The sequence below is a fragment of the Callorhinchus milii genome, unplaced genomic scaffold, assembly GCF_018977255.1.
Source record: "Callorhinchus milii isolate IMCB2004 unplaced genomic scaffold, IMCB_Cmil_1.0 Scaffold6, whole genome shotgun sequence".
In the NCBI taxonomy this organism is placed as follows: Eukaryota; Metazoa; Chordata; class Chondrichthyes; order Chimaeriformes; family Callorhinchidae; genus Callorhinchus; species Callorhinchus milii.
The window spans coordinates 10,908,902-10,928,195 of record NW_024704747.1 but is presented as its reverse complement, the minus strand read 5'-3'; the positions used below and the strand labels follow the sequence as shown (position 1 = coordinate 10,928,195).

The 19,294-nt window shown below is 39.4% G+C and overlaps 1 protein-coding gene across 4 annotated transcripts in view; it reads right to left on the bottom strand.

Moving 5' to 3' along the window:
• Window positions 1–422: 422 nt before the first annotated feature.
• Window positions 423–19,294, bottom strand: part of snx4 (sorting nexin 4) — a 51,068-nt gene continuing 32,196 nt past the window's right edge. For 2 of the 4 annotated variants that reach the window (XM_007909117.2, XM_007909118.2), the window contains 9 exons: window positions 18,121–18,176; window positions 12,055–12,127; window positions 11,259–11,320; window positions 10,330–10,395; window positions 8,118–8,207; window positions 7,766–7,865; window positions 6,868–7,013; window positions 4,769–4,883; window positions 423–515 (listed from right to left, as the gene is read on the bottom strand). In XM_007909117.2, the coding sequence (XP_007907308.1) occupies window positions 468–515; window positions 4,769–4,883; window positions 6,868–7,013; window positions 7,766–7,865; window positions 8,118–8,207; window positions 10,330–10,395; window positions 11,259–11,320; window positions 12,055–12,127; window positions 18,121–18,176 (756 nt within the window). In that variant the 3' untranslated portion in view covers window positions 423–467. The remainder of the gene's footprint in view (window positions 516–4,768; window positions 4,884–6,867; window positions 7,014–7,765; window positions 7,866–8,117; window positions 8,208–10,329; window positions 10,396–11,258; window positions 11,321–12,054; window positions 12,128–18,120; window positions 18,177–19,294) is intronic. The other 2 variants (XM_042336107.1, XM_042336106.1) reach the window with 2 other exon arrangements.

Genomic DNA, 19,294 nt, shown 5'->3' with positions numbered 1-19,294 from the left:
AAATCAAAATGGAATTACAGAAAATGCTTACTCTAGATAATTGTATCGGTCTCTTCAAGTAAAATTAGATTGTACATGTATAGGAATATTGCTGCACATGAACAGTCTTCCATTTCATTAGGATTCATGGGAGTTAACCTTGGTGAAAGCCTATGCAAAAATTCAGAGAACACAATTGGCACAATGTAACTACATCTGGAAATGATCTGAAGGCCTCCAAATCTACAGGAAGAAAGCAGCATTGCCTATGGATTAGCTTCTGTAACACAGAATACTTTCCTCTTAACCCCATATCCCTGAAAACATATTTTTTGAAGTTTATTAGTAAAAAAAACTCACAAAAGTTCTTTGTGCACTGTTCATAAACAAGTGGATGATGTAAGAGGATTTGATGTATTCAGTTACAGTCAGAATTTTAGCTCTTGTGCTTTTATGTAATCTTTGAAGAATTTATTGTAGGTAAACGTTTACATTTTGCTAAAGCATTCCTTAGCATTGGTCCAAACTTGAATTCCCTAAAAAACATAAAATGCATCTTAAAACAGAATTTCAATGAGTTTACTGAGCAAGATCAAAGCAGAACTTTAAAAATAGTGCACTAACTCACTAGCAGAAGACAAATGCAATTTTACAAAGTAAAATTCTAAACTTTTTAGAAAGCCACATTTTACACATGTAATACAACAGCCACAAGAGCTTTAAACTGGTTTATAAAAGCAATGCTTTTTCAAATAGTCTGGTTAATACTGAATCCTTGAACAGAACAGTCACATTCAAGTCATCTTTTTGGAAACAATAGTAATAATAATCCTTGCATTTGATATAGCGCTTTTCACGTCAGGAGGACGTCCCAAAGCGCTTCACAGAACACACTGTAAAGTGAATTGACCGTATATTCGTGGGTAAACACGGCAGCCAATTGCGCACAGCAATGTCCCACAAACAGTGAATATTCTCTGCCTGTTAAGGCCGTTTAATTCACATGGTTTGTTTTCACCTCTTCCCACTTTTAAGCAGTGGCCGTCTAGTTATAAAATACACAACAAACCAAGAGCTTCAATGCTTATTTATGAGTCTTCACAGAATAGCTACATGTTCCCTGTGAAAGTTATTTTTTTACAACTCAACTAGCAATGTTACCAAATAAGAACTGTCCCAATTCTATTATGCAGGAACAAGAATTGCCAGTGTATTTAAAAAATCTGCTTTGAAATAATCAAATGAAGACCGCATTATATGCTGCAATAGTTTTTAAAAGCCACTTCATGTAAAACTCAAACATATGAACTTAGTGCAGCCTTTCAAATTGTCAGTCATCCACAAATTTTCACCTTTGCCATCTCTCATTATATGTTGATTTCATAAAGCAATGTGCAATACTTTCCATTTATCCATATTAAAATACATCTGGCATTTCTTAAATTAACTGTTCAATTTGTCCAGATCCCAGTTAATGCTGCCTCCCTTGTCCCACAAACAGTCGTAGATTGAAAATGACCAATTTATTATTGTTTTTGATTTTGGAGGGATTATTATTAGGCGTGTGGAGTAAGGAAACTTGCCCAAGATTTCGCCCTCTGTCTGAAACTGAACTCAGGTCTCTCGGTTGCCCACTGAGCTACAGGACTCATAGGCATGAAGTGAGTAATCAATTTTATTTGGAGGATCTGTTGGTCAGGGCACTGGAAGAAACTCCCTTCTCTTTTTGAATAGTGTCATAGGATTTTTAACGTCCACCTAAACACGCAGATTGGACCTCAGTTTAACGGCTCATCTAAAGGACAGCATCTCTAACAATGCAGCATTACAGTGGAGGGTCATCTTAGCCTATTCAATTCCAAGTCAACGTGGGGCTTGAACCCACAACCTTCTGACTCAGAGGAGAGTACTCCATGAGCACCCCAATTTAAAGTGCAGTATTCCATTAATATTTTGCCCTTATTAAATCACAAACCAAAATGCAGTTCAATAAAGTGAAAATTTGCTCGACTTGTCAAATCAACAGAATGAAATAATTTTCAACAATAGCAATAAAAGTGTGTAGTTTGCTTAGTTTGAACCCTCTGTATGAGAAAACAAGAAAATATCACATTTTAAATGTTTACTAAAAATTAAAGAACAAGTCAGCTTTTTCTTACAAATATTCATAACTTAGGGGGTGTTTATTTGATTTTGTAAACTGATAAGCTTGAAATAATGAAGCCTCTCACCATCAGGTCATTTAAACCAATTTGGAATGATTTCAATACAAACACTAAGATGGAACAGAACAAACACGGCTTTTAATAATTATGGAATTGTGCCAGCAAAAAAGCAGCCTCAGGCTTCCCTAGTGAGCTGTTATAGTCAGTAAAATCCCAGAGCTGGTTTCTTGTTTTTAATCTAAAAATTAGGCAGGTTTTTCAGAACATGTAGTTTAAAAGATTTACACACTAAGTGGCAGATTACAATGCTAAAAGTTTAATAAAGCAACTAGAGCAAAGTTGGAGTATCAGTTTAGTTCCTTTCAATGACTGTTCTGGTATCATTACAAGTCAATGAGTCTCTCTAATAGGAGAAAGGAAAAACCCAGAACAAGTTGTTTGACTTGTAATTTATGACTATTACCAGCACTAATGAGAGAAGAGAATGCCTGTCTGCAACCCCCCACCCATTTTAGTGTTGAAAAAGTCATTTTATAATCAATGCAATAGCCTGCAGCAATTTATTGTAATATTGTATGAGTTTTGAAACCACTGTTTATACATAGTACAAAACAAATAGCACATTTATAGCAGTGTACAGCATAACTACAGGTTACCATAATAATAGGATCAAGTCTAGATTACTTAAATAGTGAAAAATCAAAGTGGGATTTAAATTTCAGAGGGGATCACAACATATTAAAATTGCACCAGTTTGGAAGAAAGAAGATTTTCAAAGCCAGAAAATGTAAGTTTAGCACATGCAATTAAAGTTTCACTTATGCAAAACACTAATAATAATAATTGAATTTGATATAGCACGTTATTACATCTTTGACATATCTCAAAGTACTTCACGGTACTGTGAAGTTAATTGACACTATTTTTATTTTTATGGGCAAAACGCAGCAGCCAATTGTGCACAGCAGTAACCCACAAACAGTCGGATGAGTAACCAAATTATTATTTGGGAGGAAAAGAGGGCAGAAAAGATTCATATAGTCGTATATGGATATTTGAGGGTCATTGTGCTGAGTAGCCTTTTGTGGGGGGTTGGTGCCAATTATTAAATTGATCTGCTGGGGGGGGGGGGAGGGAAAGATTGGGAGTGAATTTGTAAATTCAACACTTCCTCCTGCACCCCCAAAACCTGGGCCAGATTATAATCTAGATGACTACTCAGTTCATGAATGAGTGAATACTGTATTTCTGGAGGTGCCATCCTTTGGATGACAAATTTGAGTGTAATCAGCCAGTACTGGTAATTCCAATAGATGCTAAAGATCTCATGGCTGCAGTTCAAAGATCAGCAGGGAGTTCTGAGTCAATATTCTACCCTCATCCAAACTACTGAAACTTTTTTGGGGGTTATTCATTTTATTTTGAATTGTGGAATCTTGTTGGTGCTGTTTAGCAATCATAGAATTCTGCAGCACAGAAGGAGACCATTCAGCCCATTGTGTCTGTGCCGATTCTTTGAAAAGAGCTATCCAAATCAATCCCTCTCCCCATAGCCCTGCAAATGTGTCCTCCCCAAATAATTATCTACTTCTCCCTTAAAAGTTGTTATCGAATCGGCTTCCACCACCCTTTCAGGCAATGCATTCCAGATCTGAACAATTCGCTGTGTGAAAACATTTCTTCTCACCTCCCCTCTGTTTCTTTTAACAACTATTTTAAATCAGTGTCCTCGGATTACCGACCAACCGCCAGTGGAAATAGTTTCCCCTTGTTTACCTTATCAAATCCCCTCAAAATTTTGAAAACTTCTATTAAGTCTGCTCTTAATCTTCTCTGCTCCAGGGAGAATAATCCTAGCTTCTCTCGCCTCTCCTCATAACTGAAGTCCCTCATTCCTGGTACCATCCTGGTAAATCTCCTTTGCACCCTCTCCAATGCCTTAACATCCTTCCTAAAGTGTGGTGCCCGGAACTGAACACAGTCTCTGGCTGAGGCCTAACCAGTGTTTTATAAAGGTTCATCATAACTTCCTGACTTTTGTATTCTATGCCCCTATTTATAAAACCTAGTATCCTGTATGCTTTTTTTTTTAAACAGCTTTATCTACCTGTTCTGTCACCTTCAAAGATTTACTTATATGCGAACCCCCAGGTCTCTCTGTTCCTTCATCCCCTTTAAGACTGTACCATCAGCTTATATCGCCTCTCCTCATTCTTCCTCCCAAAATACATCACTTTGCTTTTCTCCACATTAAACTTCATCTGCCACGTGTCTGCCCATTTTACCGATCTGTCTATGTCCATTTGCAGTCTGCTACTATCCTCCTCACTGTTTACTACTTTTCCCAGCTTAGTATCATCTGCAAACTTGGAAATTGTACTCTCTATACCCAAGTGCAGATCATTTATATAGATCAAAAACAGCAGTGGTCTCAATACCGACCCCTGGGGGACACCATTGCACACTTCCCTCCAGTCAGAAAAAAAACGTTCACAACCACTCTCTGCAAAAATTTGTTTTGTCCCGGATTTGTTTCTGCATTTCAAGGTAATGTATGTGCTTTGAGAGGCTTTGACGTGATGAGGCACTAGATCAAATCTAATGGGCTGGTCAGAAACACCTACCTTTTTGCACATGCTTATCTGCATTACTGCATAGCTGATAAGGGCCTCTTTTAGGTCACTGTTCTTTTGTTCCTTAAAACGCTCAATGTCAGTCCAAGCATCTTTCACAAAATCCCTAAAATAAAGCAGATAGAGTATTCAACTTTAGATGGAAAATTTATACTCAGCCAATTTCCTGTTTCTACTGCCGATTTGACCAGTAACAGCAAAGAGACAAAAGCAGCACTGTCAAAAGAATCAGAAACTAAACAGTTATAAAGTCCAGAAATTTGTTGAGTCTGAGAAATTTCCAAGCATAAACAGCAACAGAATGTGAAACAAACTGCAGCAGTCAACCTAATCTCCCAAAATACATAGAACAAAAATTGGTTTAAAAACCCCTTGAGCAATAGAACACAAGAATGAGAAGATAACTGCAGTAATCTGATAGAATTTTATACACCTAGCTCATAGTTACGGTTCTTTGCTTGTAGATCATTGGTTCCTATCTCTGGTGTCCAAAGTAACTAAACAGACACAGGGAAGCAAAAACCTGTTTCAATTAGTTGAGCCTGTTCCCCTATCTTGTTATATCCCCAGATCTTTTAATCCCATTTCCTTACTTTCTAAAAACAAATATCTTAAAACCAAACCAAGTGATTTTGCATTGATTTAGTTACTTTCATAAATGGAAATCTTTGTCCACTTTAACACTGAATATCATTTGTAACCAACAGTGTTCATCGATCAAGGTGACTGGTCACTGAGAATGAGCTTTTGAGCCAAGTAGTGGCTGCTTCTCGTATGTATTCCACTGTGATTTTAGCACATTACATATCAAACCATAATAAAGCTCAGCAGGCTAACAGCAATGACTTCAGCAATGACTTCACCAGCTGGAATACGGTTCTAAAGTCCCATAAATGAACAACACAGTTGGGACAAGTTTTCTTAATTTCTTAGCTGCTAACTGGAGTAGAACAAGCAACCGCAAGGGGAGCTCACCTTGCCTTGCTGCAGACCAGTTTGCAGTCAGGTCAGCAAACTTTGCACTGCTGAACACTAGTTAAATCTGTATCCACTGATGGTCTCACAGCAAAAAGCAAAGGAAATGTGCTAAGTTTATGGGAAAACTTTAATAATAATAATAATAATCCTTGCATTTGATATAGCGCTTTTCACGTCGGGAGGACGTCGCAAAGCGCTTCACAGAACACACTGTAAAGTGAATTGACTGTATATTTGTGGGCGAACGCGGCAGCCAATTGCGCACAGCAATGTCCCACAAACAGTCGTAGATTGAAAATGACCAATTTATTATTGGTTTTTTTTGGTTTTGGAGGGATTATTATTAGGCGTGTGGAGTAAGGAAACTTGCCCAAGGTTTCGCCCTGCCTGGAATTGAACTCAGGTCTCTCTCTTGCAAAACGAGTGCTCTAACCACTGAGCTACAGGACTCCAACTTTATGTAGCTAACTATAAATAATCAAAGTAGAAATCTAAAATTCGTAAGGTTTATGAAAAACTAGCAAATCTGATCTTAACCCAGTTTAATCTACTCCATTTACCCTATTTGACAAAGAAGAAAATGAAAACTGCCAACGAGAATAACAATTAAACCACTACTAATTCACCAAGGGAGCACAAATAGCAGCCCCAAAATAAAATGATAAAGGTCACACTTGTAGGCTCACTTCAGAACATTATTACTATTTTATGCAAATATTCAGGTTAACTTTAAAACTGTATTTCAATGCTTCCACCTGACCATTACATAGTTAAAAAAAAACTATAAATTAGGAAAATGGACCATTTTAAGCATTTTTTAAAATGTAAAGAAAGCAGTTTCAATAGAAATTTATCCAACTAATTTTAACATCTTCCGGCTGGTAGGAAACGTTTTGTGTTTACTTACCAATACTGTTTGAGGGAGTACAGTACTATTTACTAGAATTACTTCTGCAATAATGCTCTTCCAATCAATTAGACCTATAGACAGTTGCTAGCTCATGGAAACAAAACTGTTCCACATAATCTATGCTGCAAAGTCCTCAGGAACTCATTAATCCTGCTTGCTAGTTTAGACACTGTGAATATCTATGAAGTAGATTCAGCCTTACTCGCACTCCAGATTTTTGGTCTTTACAAGTTCCTCGCCATCAACAATTTGCTGCTCCAAAACCTTGAGCTTTGCTTCCCTTTGTTCAGGTGTCTCCTGTCCAAAAAGCTTGCTGGTCATGCCTTTCAAGGAGAATGTTCGCAAAGTCTACCGGATAGAAAAATAGCTTGGAATTTACTACTGTCAATACTTACACATTGTTGCAGAAATAATAAGTTATCCCACAAACATTAGAGTAACATAAGGAAGTCAAAAGTTAATGTGTTAAATTGGTGGTATTAAAAAAAACTAATTTACACCAGCCCATGACAAAGGGCTTATGCATTTTTAAATGAAGTTGTTTGTACAGTTGCTCAGTTATTTAATAAAAGTACTGGTGACTAGAGTCAAGAAACTAGGTTTAGAAAACAGTCTATTTTCAGTCTAGTTAATTTCCCACATTACAAAGGTTTCCGAGCATAAAGTTCTGAGTTTTCACTGGCAAAATGGAAGCAAGTCCCTCCGCAGTTACATTCTGTTGTTGGTGAAGGACGAACCATTTCATTGGGTGTTAGATTAAGATAGAAAAGCAGACTAAATGGACAAATTTAAAAGAGTAAAACAAACAGTTTGGGATTTCTATTCAGTTATGTTGCTAACTTTCATGTAAACTGAACTTCACAGATGTACCCACTATACTAAAAACAATCCAAAATATTTTACCCTAATTTATCTGCAGAGTTTAAAATGCACATTTGTCTAACCTAGACAAAGTGCTGGAGGATTTAATCAACATTGCTCTACCCAATGGTCATGTACTGCATTACTTTACTGCCATTCACATTTAATGTGATTAATACAGCTCTCAAAAATTAATGTGAGGAGGGAGGGGAAGAGAAAAAGGGGGGGCAATGTTATACTCCAGTTGCTAGCTCCTCTCTCTGTTGTTTCTTTGACGTTAGATCCAAAGCAGCCATCTCCAGATCATACTGTTGCAGTTCATGCTTTCTACACACTGACCTAAAAATTAAAAAAAAGTCACTTATTTGTTAATCGATAATGCTACTCTGCATTTAAACTTCAAAGCCAATTCACAGCATTGCAATTTTATCCAAACCGCCAATAATTTACCATCTCATAACCAATTTCATCCATCTTTAAGCTAATAACAAAATAGTCAATTCACTTTACAGTATATTCTGTGAAGCGCTTTGAGACGTCTTGAAGATGTGATAAGGCGCTATATGAAATGCAAGGATTATTATTACTTACCGAAGAGCTTCTGCAAAGAAGAGATATTCCTTCAATTGATCTGCATAGTGCTCCTCCTCTTCTAGGATGTCATCAATTGATGCTGCATATCTGAACACAATTATACAAACTTGAAATGCAACCTAGATAAGGTAACTAAGTGAATCAAATTTTATTAGAAACAAGCTTTGAGTTATACATTTCACCACACTTAAAAAACTAAACTGCTCACCATTATTGGCAGATAACTCAATTTCCCAGTCTCCATCCTACTCTCCATAGCACACAAGTTCTATGTGCAATAAAGATTCCTCCTTCTCTTATACAAAGGTATTCTTCAGCTCAAAGTATAGTGACAGACAACTGGAATCAGTACAGGGCAGGTAGTGGGTTGAGTACAGGTCTACCTTAAACCCACACTACACCTGGCTTGCTGCACTGAAAGTATTAAAACACTCTGTGATCTCAATGTAAAGAAGCAATTTATGCCTTTTTTTCATGCTTCATTATAACACAAGATATTTTTAAAAATCAATGCTCTACTTGGTCCTTTGTTTTGCTGAATTCCGATGTTATATCCCTACATGTTGGAAGTACAATTGTCCAATCCTACTCCTTACAAACTTTACCACCTTGTTTTAAATTCATGTTATTTTGCTATGTATCATTAACCTCTGCAACATGGTAAATTTCATTCCATTTAGTCACAGAAAAATACCGTAAAATTGTCCACAGGGGTGACTGCCTCTATTTTGGTTGGCCATAAAAAAGCAAACCAAGCGTTGGGGTTCATTTCTAGAGGGACAGAAATGAAAAGCAGGGACATTACGCTAAATTTATATCGAACATTGGTTAGACCACACTTGGAATACTGTATACAGTTCTGGTCCCTATATTATAGAAAGGATATAGAGGTACTGGAGAAGGTGTAAAGAAGATTTACAAAGATGATACCAGAACTGCAAGCTTATACCTATGAGGAAAGGTTGAACAAGCTTGGACTCTTCTCTTGAAAAGAGAAGGATGAGGGCTGACCTAACAGAGGTCTTTAAACTTATGAAAGGTTTTGATAGGGTAGACATAGAGAAGACGTTTCCACTTGCAGGGGAGACCAAATCCTGAGGCCATATAACATATATATTATACATACATATATATATATATATATATATACATACATACATACACACACACATACATATATAAAATAGTCACCAATAAATCAAATAGTGGAGTCAGAATAGATCAGTTGGGCCAAATGGCTTGTTTCTTTCCTGTATATTCTATGTAATTAAGGTTCCTATACTTTAAATTTTAATAGAAAGAATACTTTGATCACAATATGAAAACTATATAACTCCAGGCAAGTGACTTTAGTTTCACCATGAGTGAATTCAAAATTCAAACAATTAACCATGATAGGCTCCCTAATTTGTTAGGTGAAGTAGATTTTTTTGTCTTACAGCAACTTTGCTTTGGACCAGCCCATAAAAAGTTATTATAAAATAATATAATAACAATCAAAATTTAGTTTGCATAAATAATGCATTGCAAATAAACTGTGGGCCAGATGCACCTCATGTAGAAAATTAAGTACCAGTTACATATTGTGCAATTTAAACTAATATCCAGTTTATTTATTGAGTGTAATGGATATTATACAGTTAAAATGCCATGTTACCCTACCTTGGGAGCGCAGCCATCATCATAGATGCCTGTGTTTTGCTGGAAACAATTTCTAAAATGTTTGCAACCACAGCTTCTCATTAGATCACTGAATCTATGGACTTGTAGGCCTGTAATTGCATCAGTCTGATGATGGTTAACAGGGCATCCCATAGCCTTGTGTGACCAATTTTTTCCAGTCATATACAATCTAAAACACTTGATAGTATAGTGCTGTCAAGCAAATGGAACTCATCAAGCGTGCAGTACAGCAGCCTTTTGTTATTTTATGATTTTTGGCACAGTTTTCAAAAGGGATATGGGAACCATGCCAAAACGTTCCTACAATTATAAAACTGGAAATTCCCTTGAGATTTTATATTTAGCTACTTTTATTTTCACCTTAAAACAGATTAATAAATACTACATCAGTAACACTTTGTTTCCTAATTTACCAAAAAAGCTTTAATCTTGCTTTAAAAACAATTGAAAACTATTAGCAACATTTGTTATACGTTAAAGGGGTGGGGAGGAGTTAGCACCGTAATTCTATTTGTTAGATACTTACACGTCCATATGGTGACCAGCACTCTGCAGTCCATCACCCATTTCCTTCTCTATTGCACTCCATTCGCTGATTATACAAAAAATGCTAAATTAATTATTTGCACCAAACTTCCATAGCTCCAACGATAAGCAACCACAATGTCACATTCCTGAACACTTTAGAAAATAAACTATTTATAAATCACAGTTCTTCTTTGTAGATTGAATAGCTTTAGGCTGTAATTGAACAGCTGGATGCTGTATTTGGAAGACATAAATGGGTGGAAGAGAGAGATCAAATGGGTTGAAGGGCCACCTTCATACAAACCACTCATGATATTTATGGCACTAATTTGTAATATTGCACTAATTTGTAATATCAGACCTTTCCTGGTGGGACATGTTTAAACCTGGTTAATATGCACTCTGTTCACCCAGCTTTCAAAATCTGTTCATAAAAGAAGCAAAACCGCAACAATCCACACAACTCAACTGCCATTTTATTTTTCACATTTCACCCAACTTCAAGATGATTCGTCCACACATAAGAATCACAGAATTATCATAGAATTATACAGCACAGAAGGAGGCCATTCGGCCCATCGTGTCTGTGCCGGATCATCGTAGCCCAATCTCAGCATCCTAAATCTTTTCACCCAACTTCAGTGAACAGAACATATTCCAGTTGAGGTCATTAGATAAATAGGGAAAGATAACCTTATCCAAATTTGTTCTAGTCTCTCACCTGGGGCACTGGGGCCATTTTCAGCACTCTTTCTGCTTCCCTGGCTAAGATTAGCTAATTAATCAGAGATCTAACCAGAGGCAAAATGGGGATCTTCCTAGACTATATGTCTTAGTTTCACAATGGGTAATTAAAGATCAAGGAAGCTTCATCAAAATCAAAAAAAAGTTCAATTTCAGCAAAAAAGTGGAAATTTCACCACACACCTGAAAACCCTTCCATAATTTCCATGCACTTTGTATACTCCATACAGACGATCTGCTACTCTCTGCAATGAAAACAAATGTACTTCACACTTTTGAGATAATCTTGGTATTTACATTATCTTAATTAAAATGTACTAGCTGCACACGTTGCAGCTATTCTTGCAACCAATTTAATCGGCCTTCGCTCTTTCGTCTGGCATTTTTTTGTCCTTGAAAGGCTTGATTTTCGCTTCTTAGGCATCTTTATCCTTTAAGATTAAGAAAAGATGCTATTGAACTTGTTAGCATCCCTTGTTCACATATTTACACATGTATCCTTTCAGCAGGATTCCTGGTTGGCAGGACCCTGCGTAGAGGGCGCTATACAAGTGCAAGTTGTTTTTGTTTGCCTGGGAGGACTCCTGCATATGTGCTGAGCTTGTTTAGGTCACGATAGGAAATCCCCGGAAACAAATATACCCATATCAATTTTTTTTGCGTTCTTGGCAGACAGACAGACATTTTGTCTTTATTAGTATAGAAGAAGACTCCTTTCCTAAAGTAAATCTTTGTTGATGTGTGCCAAAGCCATAAATGTATCAAAACGACTAAACATACAATTAGAACAATAGGTGTACAATTTTATAGAGTAGATATCTATATTCATATGTAATGTTCATTTCAATTCAAAAAGTTCTCTGTTCAAACAATTGCCTAAGCAATATTGCTTATTACTATATTCTCTCAAAAGTTTATCCATTAAAGGATTATTCCAGACAATCATTGAAAAATTGCCAAAAATGCTGGAATTACATACTGCTCTGACCCGCAGGAGGTGTGATATGACGGACTGCAATTCATCTCCATAATGTTTTAGCTCCGTAAATCTCCTGCAAATACAAGATAAATACTTCATTATTATCAATCTAATACAAAACTGCTTTTTATCAATTTAATACCAATAAATCAAAATGCAATAAGATACCTTTTTGTGACTTTATAATACTAAAACAATCCTGCTTCTCCATATGATTTAAATTACATGAAATGAAGTTTCCTTCAGTTTTCTAACGCAGTTTACAATCAACAAAGTTCTCCCAGCCAATTCGCCCAATATCACCATTTTCTATTCTAAAATACATACTTCTAAGTCTAAAGTACTTCCCTTAACAATGTTTTCTTTTTGAAAAAGTTAATACCTCTACCAGAAATGTTCTGCTACTGAAGGCCCATTCAATGAGTGTCTCTCCCAGTTCTGGATGTTCATCCCCAACACTCACACAAATTCAATAGAAACAATGTCCCTGTCACCCCAGCCCAGAAATAATAAAGTTATAGCATTTTGCAACCCAAATGAGACCAGAAAAAATTGGACCATCCTGTGCTGTCTAGCTCAGGACAACATTATGCAGGATATTTTAATGGTAACTGACTGAGCAATCAAGTAAAGAGACTTACCGAGGGGAGGGGAAAAAGGAAAGGGAGAAGAAAGAAAGAAGAGAATTAGTCATCTAACCTGAAAAACCTTCCTCCCTTCTCTCCAGTACCCTTTGCCTTTAAACTGAGTATACAACAACAACTTGCATTTATATAGTGCCCTTCACGCGGCGTAGCATCCCACAGTACTTGAAGGTGGTAGAGTCTGACAATGAGCCAGGAAGAGAGGAAGAGGGGAGGTGACCGTAAGCATGATCAAAAAGGAAGGTCTTTAGACGGGATATGAAGGTGGGGAGGGAGCGGGCAAGACGGAGGGATTGAGGGAGAGAGTTCCAGAGTTTTGGAACGTAATAGCTGAAGGCACGGTCACCGATGGTGAAGGAGAGGGACGAGAGACAAACAGGAAGCCGGAGTCAGCTAAGCAAAGGCAGCGAGTGGTGGGTAAGCAAGTTGGATAGGTACAGAGGTGTGAGGGCATGAAGGGATTTGAAACAAGTGAGAGGATCTTGAAATCAATCCATTCGGTAGTTGGGAGCCAGTGGAATCTAGCAAGGACTGGTGTGATGAGAGTATGGAGTTTTGTGCTGGTGAATATCCGTTCAGCAGAGTTTTTTATTAATTGGATTTTGTGTATGGTGGAGCTGGGAAGACCAGCAACGAGGACATCGGAATAATCCAGCGGGGAAGTGATGAAGGTGTGGACAAGGGTTTCGGCTGCATTAGTTGTGAGGTACAGAGGTGGGCAATGTGGCGGAGGTAGAAAAAAGCAGTCCTGGTCAGGGAACGGATGTGGAGTAGAAAGAAAAGTTGGGGATCAAACCTGATGCTTAAGTTGCACACAGGTTCAGTGAGTCTGAGGGAGAGCCCAGGGAAGTTGAGAAGTTCAGACCCACAGGAGAGAATGACATTGATGGGAGCCAAAGAGTATGGCTTCCATCTTACCAACATTCAGCTGTAGGAAATTTGTGCTCATCCAGGCCTTGATATCCGTCAAACAAGCTGACAGGACATCAGCAGACTGGGAGTTGCAGCTGGAGGAGAAGTAGATTTGGGTGTCATCCGCCTACTTGTGGAAGTTGACCCCATGTCTGCAGATGACATTGCTGAGAAGGGAGCATGTAGATGATGAAAAGAAGGGGGGCAAGGATGGAGCCTTGGGGAATCCTGAGGGGGCGGTGAAAAAAAAAACATTTACCAAGATATATTGTTAATGGTTTGTTAACTAAGACTCAAACCATGCGAGTGCGGTCCCAATAAGATGGATGAGGGAGGAGAGGCGGTGGAGGAGGATGGCGTGATCAACTGTGTTGAACACGACGGAGACATCCAAGAGAATGAAGAGCCAGAGGGAGCCCTGGTCCCAGAGAGAGAGGGGACGTCATATATTACTTTGAAAAACACTGTCTCTGTGTTGTGGGCAGGGCGAAACAGGACTGGAGGGGTTCGAGAGTGAAATGGAGGGAGAGGTATGAGTGAAGTTGATTTGCAACAACGCGTTCCGAAACTTTGGCCTGGAAGGGCAGGTTTGAGATGGGTCTAACGTTTGTGAGGTTGGAGGGATCAAGGGTGGGTTTTTTAAGAAGAGGAGTGACTACAGCAGTTTTGAGGGATAGTGGACCGAGCCTGATTGATTGTGTCAGCCAGCAGTGGGCAGAGAAGGGGGAGTTGAGTGAGCAAAAGCTGGGTGGGGAGGGGGTTGAGGACACAGGTGGTGGGCTTCATCTGGGTGATGGTGGAGAAAAGAAAGGAGGGCGACATGGGGCAAAGGAGTGTGGGTGGGCATGGTAGAAGGAGAGGGTGGCGAAGGAGGATTCAGAAAGAGGAAGCCAGGCGGATGTTATCTATTTGGAGATAAAGAAGTCCAGGACCTCTTTGCATTTGGCATTGGAAGTGAGGATCGAGGATGCTGGAGAGGAAGTGTGGAGGATGTGGTGGGTTGTGGGAGAACTAGATTTTGGGGGTGTTTTTGGCAATATATTAGCAAAACGACATATTCCATTACGTAGTTTTTTTTGAAATTTTAGCAATAAAATTTTGTGTTCAAATCCATTCACTCCCTGGCACCGGCCTACCTCTCCAATCTCCTCACTCCCCAATCCACCACACGGCGCCTCCACTCGACTGGCACCGGCCTCCTGCTCATCCCTCGTACCCTCCGCCCCACCATCAGATGTTTTGCTTTCAGCCACTATTCTGGAACACACGCCCTCAATCCCTCCACCTTGTCCCCTCTCTCCCCTCTTTCAAGCCCCGCCTGAAAACTTTCCTTTTCATCCGTGCTTATAGCCACCTCCCCCCGTTCAGAGTCAGGCTCCGCCATTGTTAAGTGCTCTGAGACACTATCCTTCATGTGGGGTGCAAGTTGTTGTTGTAGTAGTAAAAGATTAAAATATAGAAGTGAGCAAATCGCCCAGACTTTGCTTAGTTAAAAATAGAATTTTGCACATAAAATGCAAATCTCATTTTTTCCAGGTTCATAATGTTGGTTATGCACGAGTAGGGAAACAAGCAATAAAAATAATAATTCTTGCATTTGATATAGCACCTTATCACATCTTTAAGACCTCTCAAAGTGCTCCACAGAATATACTGTGAATTGACTGTATATTTTGTGGCCAAAACGCGGCAACCAATTGCGCACAACAGTGTCCGACAAACAGTCGTGGATTGAAGTGACCAATTTATTATTTTTCTTTTCGAAGGAATTATTACCCACGGAAAAGCGATCTGCCAATCAACTAACATCCAGGTTCCTACTTAATGCTAAATAAACAAGAGGCGCGTGGAGTAAGGAAACTTGCCCAACATTTCACTCTTCCGGGAATCGAACCCAGGTCTCTCGCTTGTGATGTGAGTGCTCTAACCACTGAGCTATGGGGACTCCACAAAGTGAGTTACCAAAAACAAGAACACAACAAACCAATAAAGTCATCTTCTACCTTTCTTGTTGGGAACAATAACTTGCTGTAGAATAATAGCAAGTTATTCTACAAACATAGAATTTTTAGGAAAAATATTTTCCTCCAAATAGCAAGTTAATTTTTCAAAAGAGGTCACCAAGAAATAATGATTAGAAAATGAGAGCATCAGAACATTCAATCCAATTTAGGAAAGAATCAGAGATAAATGATCCAAAATAAACTAAAAAGGAGTTTGAGAAACAAAAGTAAGAATGGCAAAGCCTGTAGAGAAAAGTGAGGTGGTAACCACTGAGCTGATTACAAGACTCTGCAGAGTTAAATATTAAGGAAACAGATGACACTGGAAAAGAACATAGCACTACCACCAAAACAATTCTGATATTAAAATACTGTATCAAGAGCACAATCTGTATGCTAAACTCTGGTAAGCCAAATCTTTCTCTGCCTTAAAAACTTTTAAACATTCTCTCAACCTTAAGTGCGGTCGATATACTTACATCTCCCCTTTCGGTGTTCTGTGTTTTCTATTAATCTGCTAACCTTTAAGACCTCATACTAGAGTCACGTGGAGGCACTAAATAAATGCAAGTAGTCCTTGACCAGATTGTGAAAGGGAATCGACAATACAGCGAACAGGCAGTGTGACAAGAGGGCATAAATTGTGAAGGACAAGTTTAAAAGCAGACACCAGGAAGCATTTCTTTACGTAGAGTGTTAATCAATAGCTGGAACAAGTTACCTGGAATGGTTGCTGTGACTGTGACAACTTATTTAACAAACTAGAAGCTGTAATGGAAGGAAGGGGAGGTTATTTTGGAAATATGACAATCTAATGGGTTTAAAGGTCTTCTTCACCCACGCCTCTCACTTCAAGTCATTTTTAAAAGATCAGGTGAAGCTCTCTTCAGGCAAGTAAAGTCTCTCGCCCATGGTTGTTGTACAACAATTTAATTTAAACATTAAGGACAAAATGAAAATCGGTGCATTGTAAGTAGAAGTTTCTGTACCTCTTTGGTGGGTCAGTCAGTCTGACATGTGGAAGACCATCACCATGCTTAAGAGAATCCAAACCAAACTGAAAATTCCGTGCATCACACCCACACATGATAGATTGTTGGAATGTAATGCGCACTCTCTCTGGAGGAACGCATTCTGCTTATTTAATTTCAAAACGTATTAGGCACAGGTTGACAGGAGCCAAGGCTTGGGGGAACCACAAAGTGAGCATTGGGGGACTGCTGGAGTCTAAGCAGCTAAAACCGCATAGCTTGCCATTGATATCACTGTCTGGCAAGCTATCCTGCTGTTTGTCCAGCTAGGATCACCCTACCTTACCATTAGAGCTTTGGCTTGCAGGGTTAACAGGCAATGTGGGATGATTCCCTCTCCCAAGTGAATGGTCTGCCCTTCCAGATCCTGCCGATGAGCCAGGCTGGCTGTGCGGTCATCAGCAATGCCCTGGAATACTGCGGACCCACCTGGCTCAGGAACCGGACTACCGAGCTCGCCAGAGGGCTGGCTTGATTCCGAGATTCCATTGCCAGGCATGTCACCTTGGAGCCAGTTCAACTTCAAGGACACCCTGCTTACCTCCCCCAAAGGAGGATAGTCATAAGGTTGGTCATTTAATATCCAACAAGCGCAGGTTTGAGCCCTCACTAGGTGATGGTAGGTACAAGGAACTCTCTGCGAGCTACCTGGTGGACAACACATCTTGGCATGAAATGGGTGACAGCATTGCCACCATCTTGTCTGCAGCTCGGGCACACATCCCTTCCCATTGAGCGACGGTTCCACCAAATGGAGTTCAAGCAGCAGCTGTTGGGCTCTCTGCAGCCAATCAAGGTGGATTCCAGGTGCTGGACGTACGAACGTGTGTCACAAACTCGGACTCCAGGTAACGCCTTCAGCAGCCGTCGCCCTAAGCCTCAGTTTCCTCACCAGCTATCCTAAGTTTGCACCTAAGTTTCATCATACTTTTATATAGTCTGTTTTTTGTGCATGAATTTTACACAATAGTATAAGTCTAATAAAGCTTTAACTTTCTGGAGCCTCAAAGTCATACAGTCTTCTCCACTCCCATGTGTACAATCCAGTTCTCAGTTGTGACACAAACAACCTGGAAGGTACAATATGCATATCCAGTAAAATGTCCAACTATTCCAAGAGTATTGACATCTTTTGTTTAGAGGAAAATTTGTATTTATAGAATGACTACAACCTTAACAGAAGTACACAATACAAAACTTTTCTAATTCATCTTCTATGTATAGTACTGCAGTACACAAATGACAAACAGTAGATTTTCTATGATTTCCTCTATGAAGTTCACCTCAAGCCTCAATGTACCTTCAACATTTGGAGTGCCTACTAATGGCACAAAGATTCATTGCTATAATCAGGCTTGGCTGTGGACAAGCACTGACCATAGTGGTTAAGGCTCAAAGTGAACAGTCATTTGAACAAGTTAATGGAGGACATCTGGAACCTTACAACCATACATTTAAGATAAATCGAAAAAATACCTGTCTGGGTTCTTAACTCTGTAGGTTGCATTGAGAGCTTTTAATCTAGAGTCTGCCTGTAAAAACAAAAGTAGATTTCAAAATATATTTTCTTTCATCTTTAGGAAAAGACTTGCTTCCAGAACAACTTGAAAAGGTTACATTAATACATGACAAAAACAGACATTTTAAACCAAACACAATCTGAAAGCAAAATGGAAGACAGGAAATTCTAACACTGACACAGGAAGCAACATTGCTAGCAACTTAATGATAATAATAATCCTTGCATTTGATATAGCGCCTTATCACATCTTTGAGACATCTCAAAGCGCTTCATAGAATATACTGTAAAGTAAATTGACCGTATATTTTGTGAGTAAAACATGACAGCCAGTTTGTCACAGCGATGTCCAACAACCAACCATAGAACAAGTGACCAATTTTATTTGGTCAGGCATAAATAGATACAACGTAGATTTAAAAAATGATGACTAGATTTCTACAAGTAGGACTATTGGATATTTCATATTTGCTAGGTGAGAGAATCGCGGCAGCCAATCACACACAGCAGTGTCGCACAAACAGTCGTGGATGAGAGCCAACTTTCTACAGTTGAACATCAGCAAGGCCGAGGCCCTCCTGATTGGCTCGCGCAAGTGCCGCTGCACCTCAGGCACTGGCAGAATCAGCATCAATGGATGCACGCTCCACCTCACCAAACCAGTTAGGAACCTGGGAGTCTTAATGAACCGAAGCTGTGTTTTCTCCCCATATGCATGCTATGACCCGCTCCACCTTCCCCCACCTCTGCAACATTGCCCGACTCCCCCACTGCCTCACCCTTTAGGCCACTGAAACCCTCGTAAACGCATTTGTCACCTCAAGGCTCGACTAGGGAAACTACCTCCTTATCTGCCTCTCCAACTCTTCCTTCCACAAGCTGCAAATCATCCAGAACTCTGCAGTTCGTGTCCTCTCCTGCACCAAGCTCCATGATCCCATCAGCTCCACCCTCACCCGGCTCTACATCCCTCAGCAGATAGAATTCAAAATCCTCGTCCTCACTTTCAAAGCTCTCCACCGTCTTACCCCCCCTCCTACCTCTCTGACCTGCTAATCCCCTATCAACCTGTCCACTCCCTCCGTTCAGCAGGTTCCAGCCTGCTTCATGACTCCCACTTGACTCGCCTTG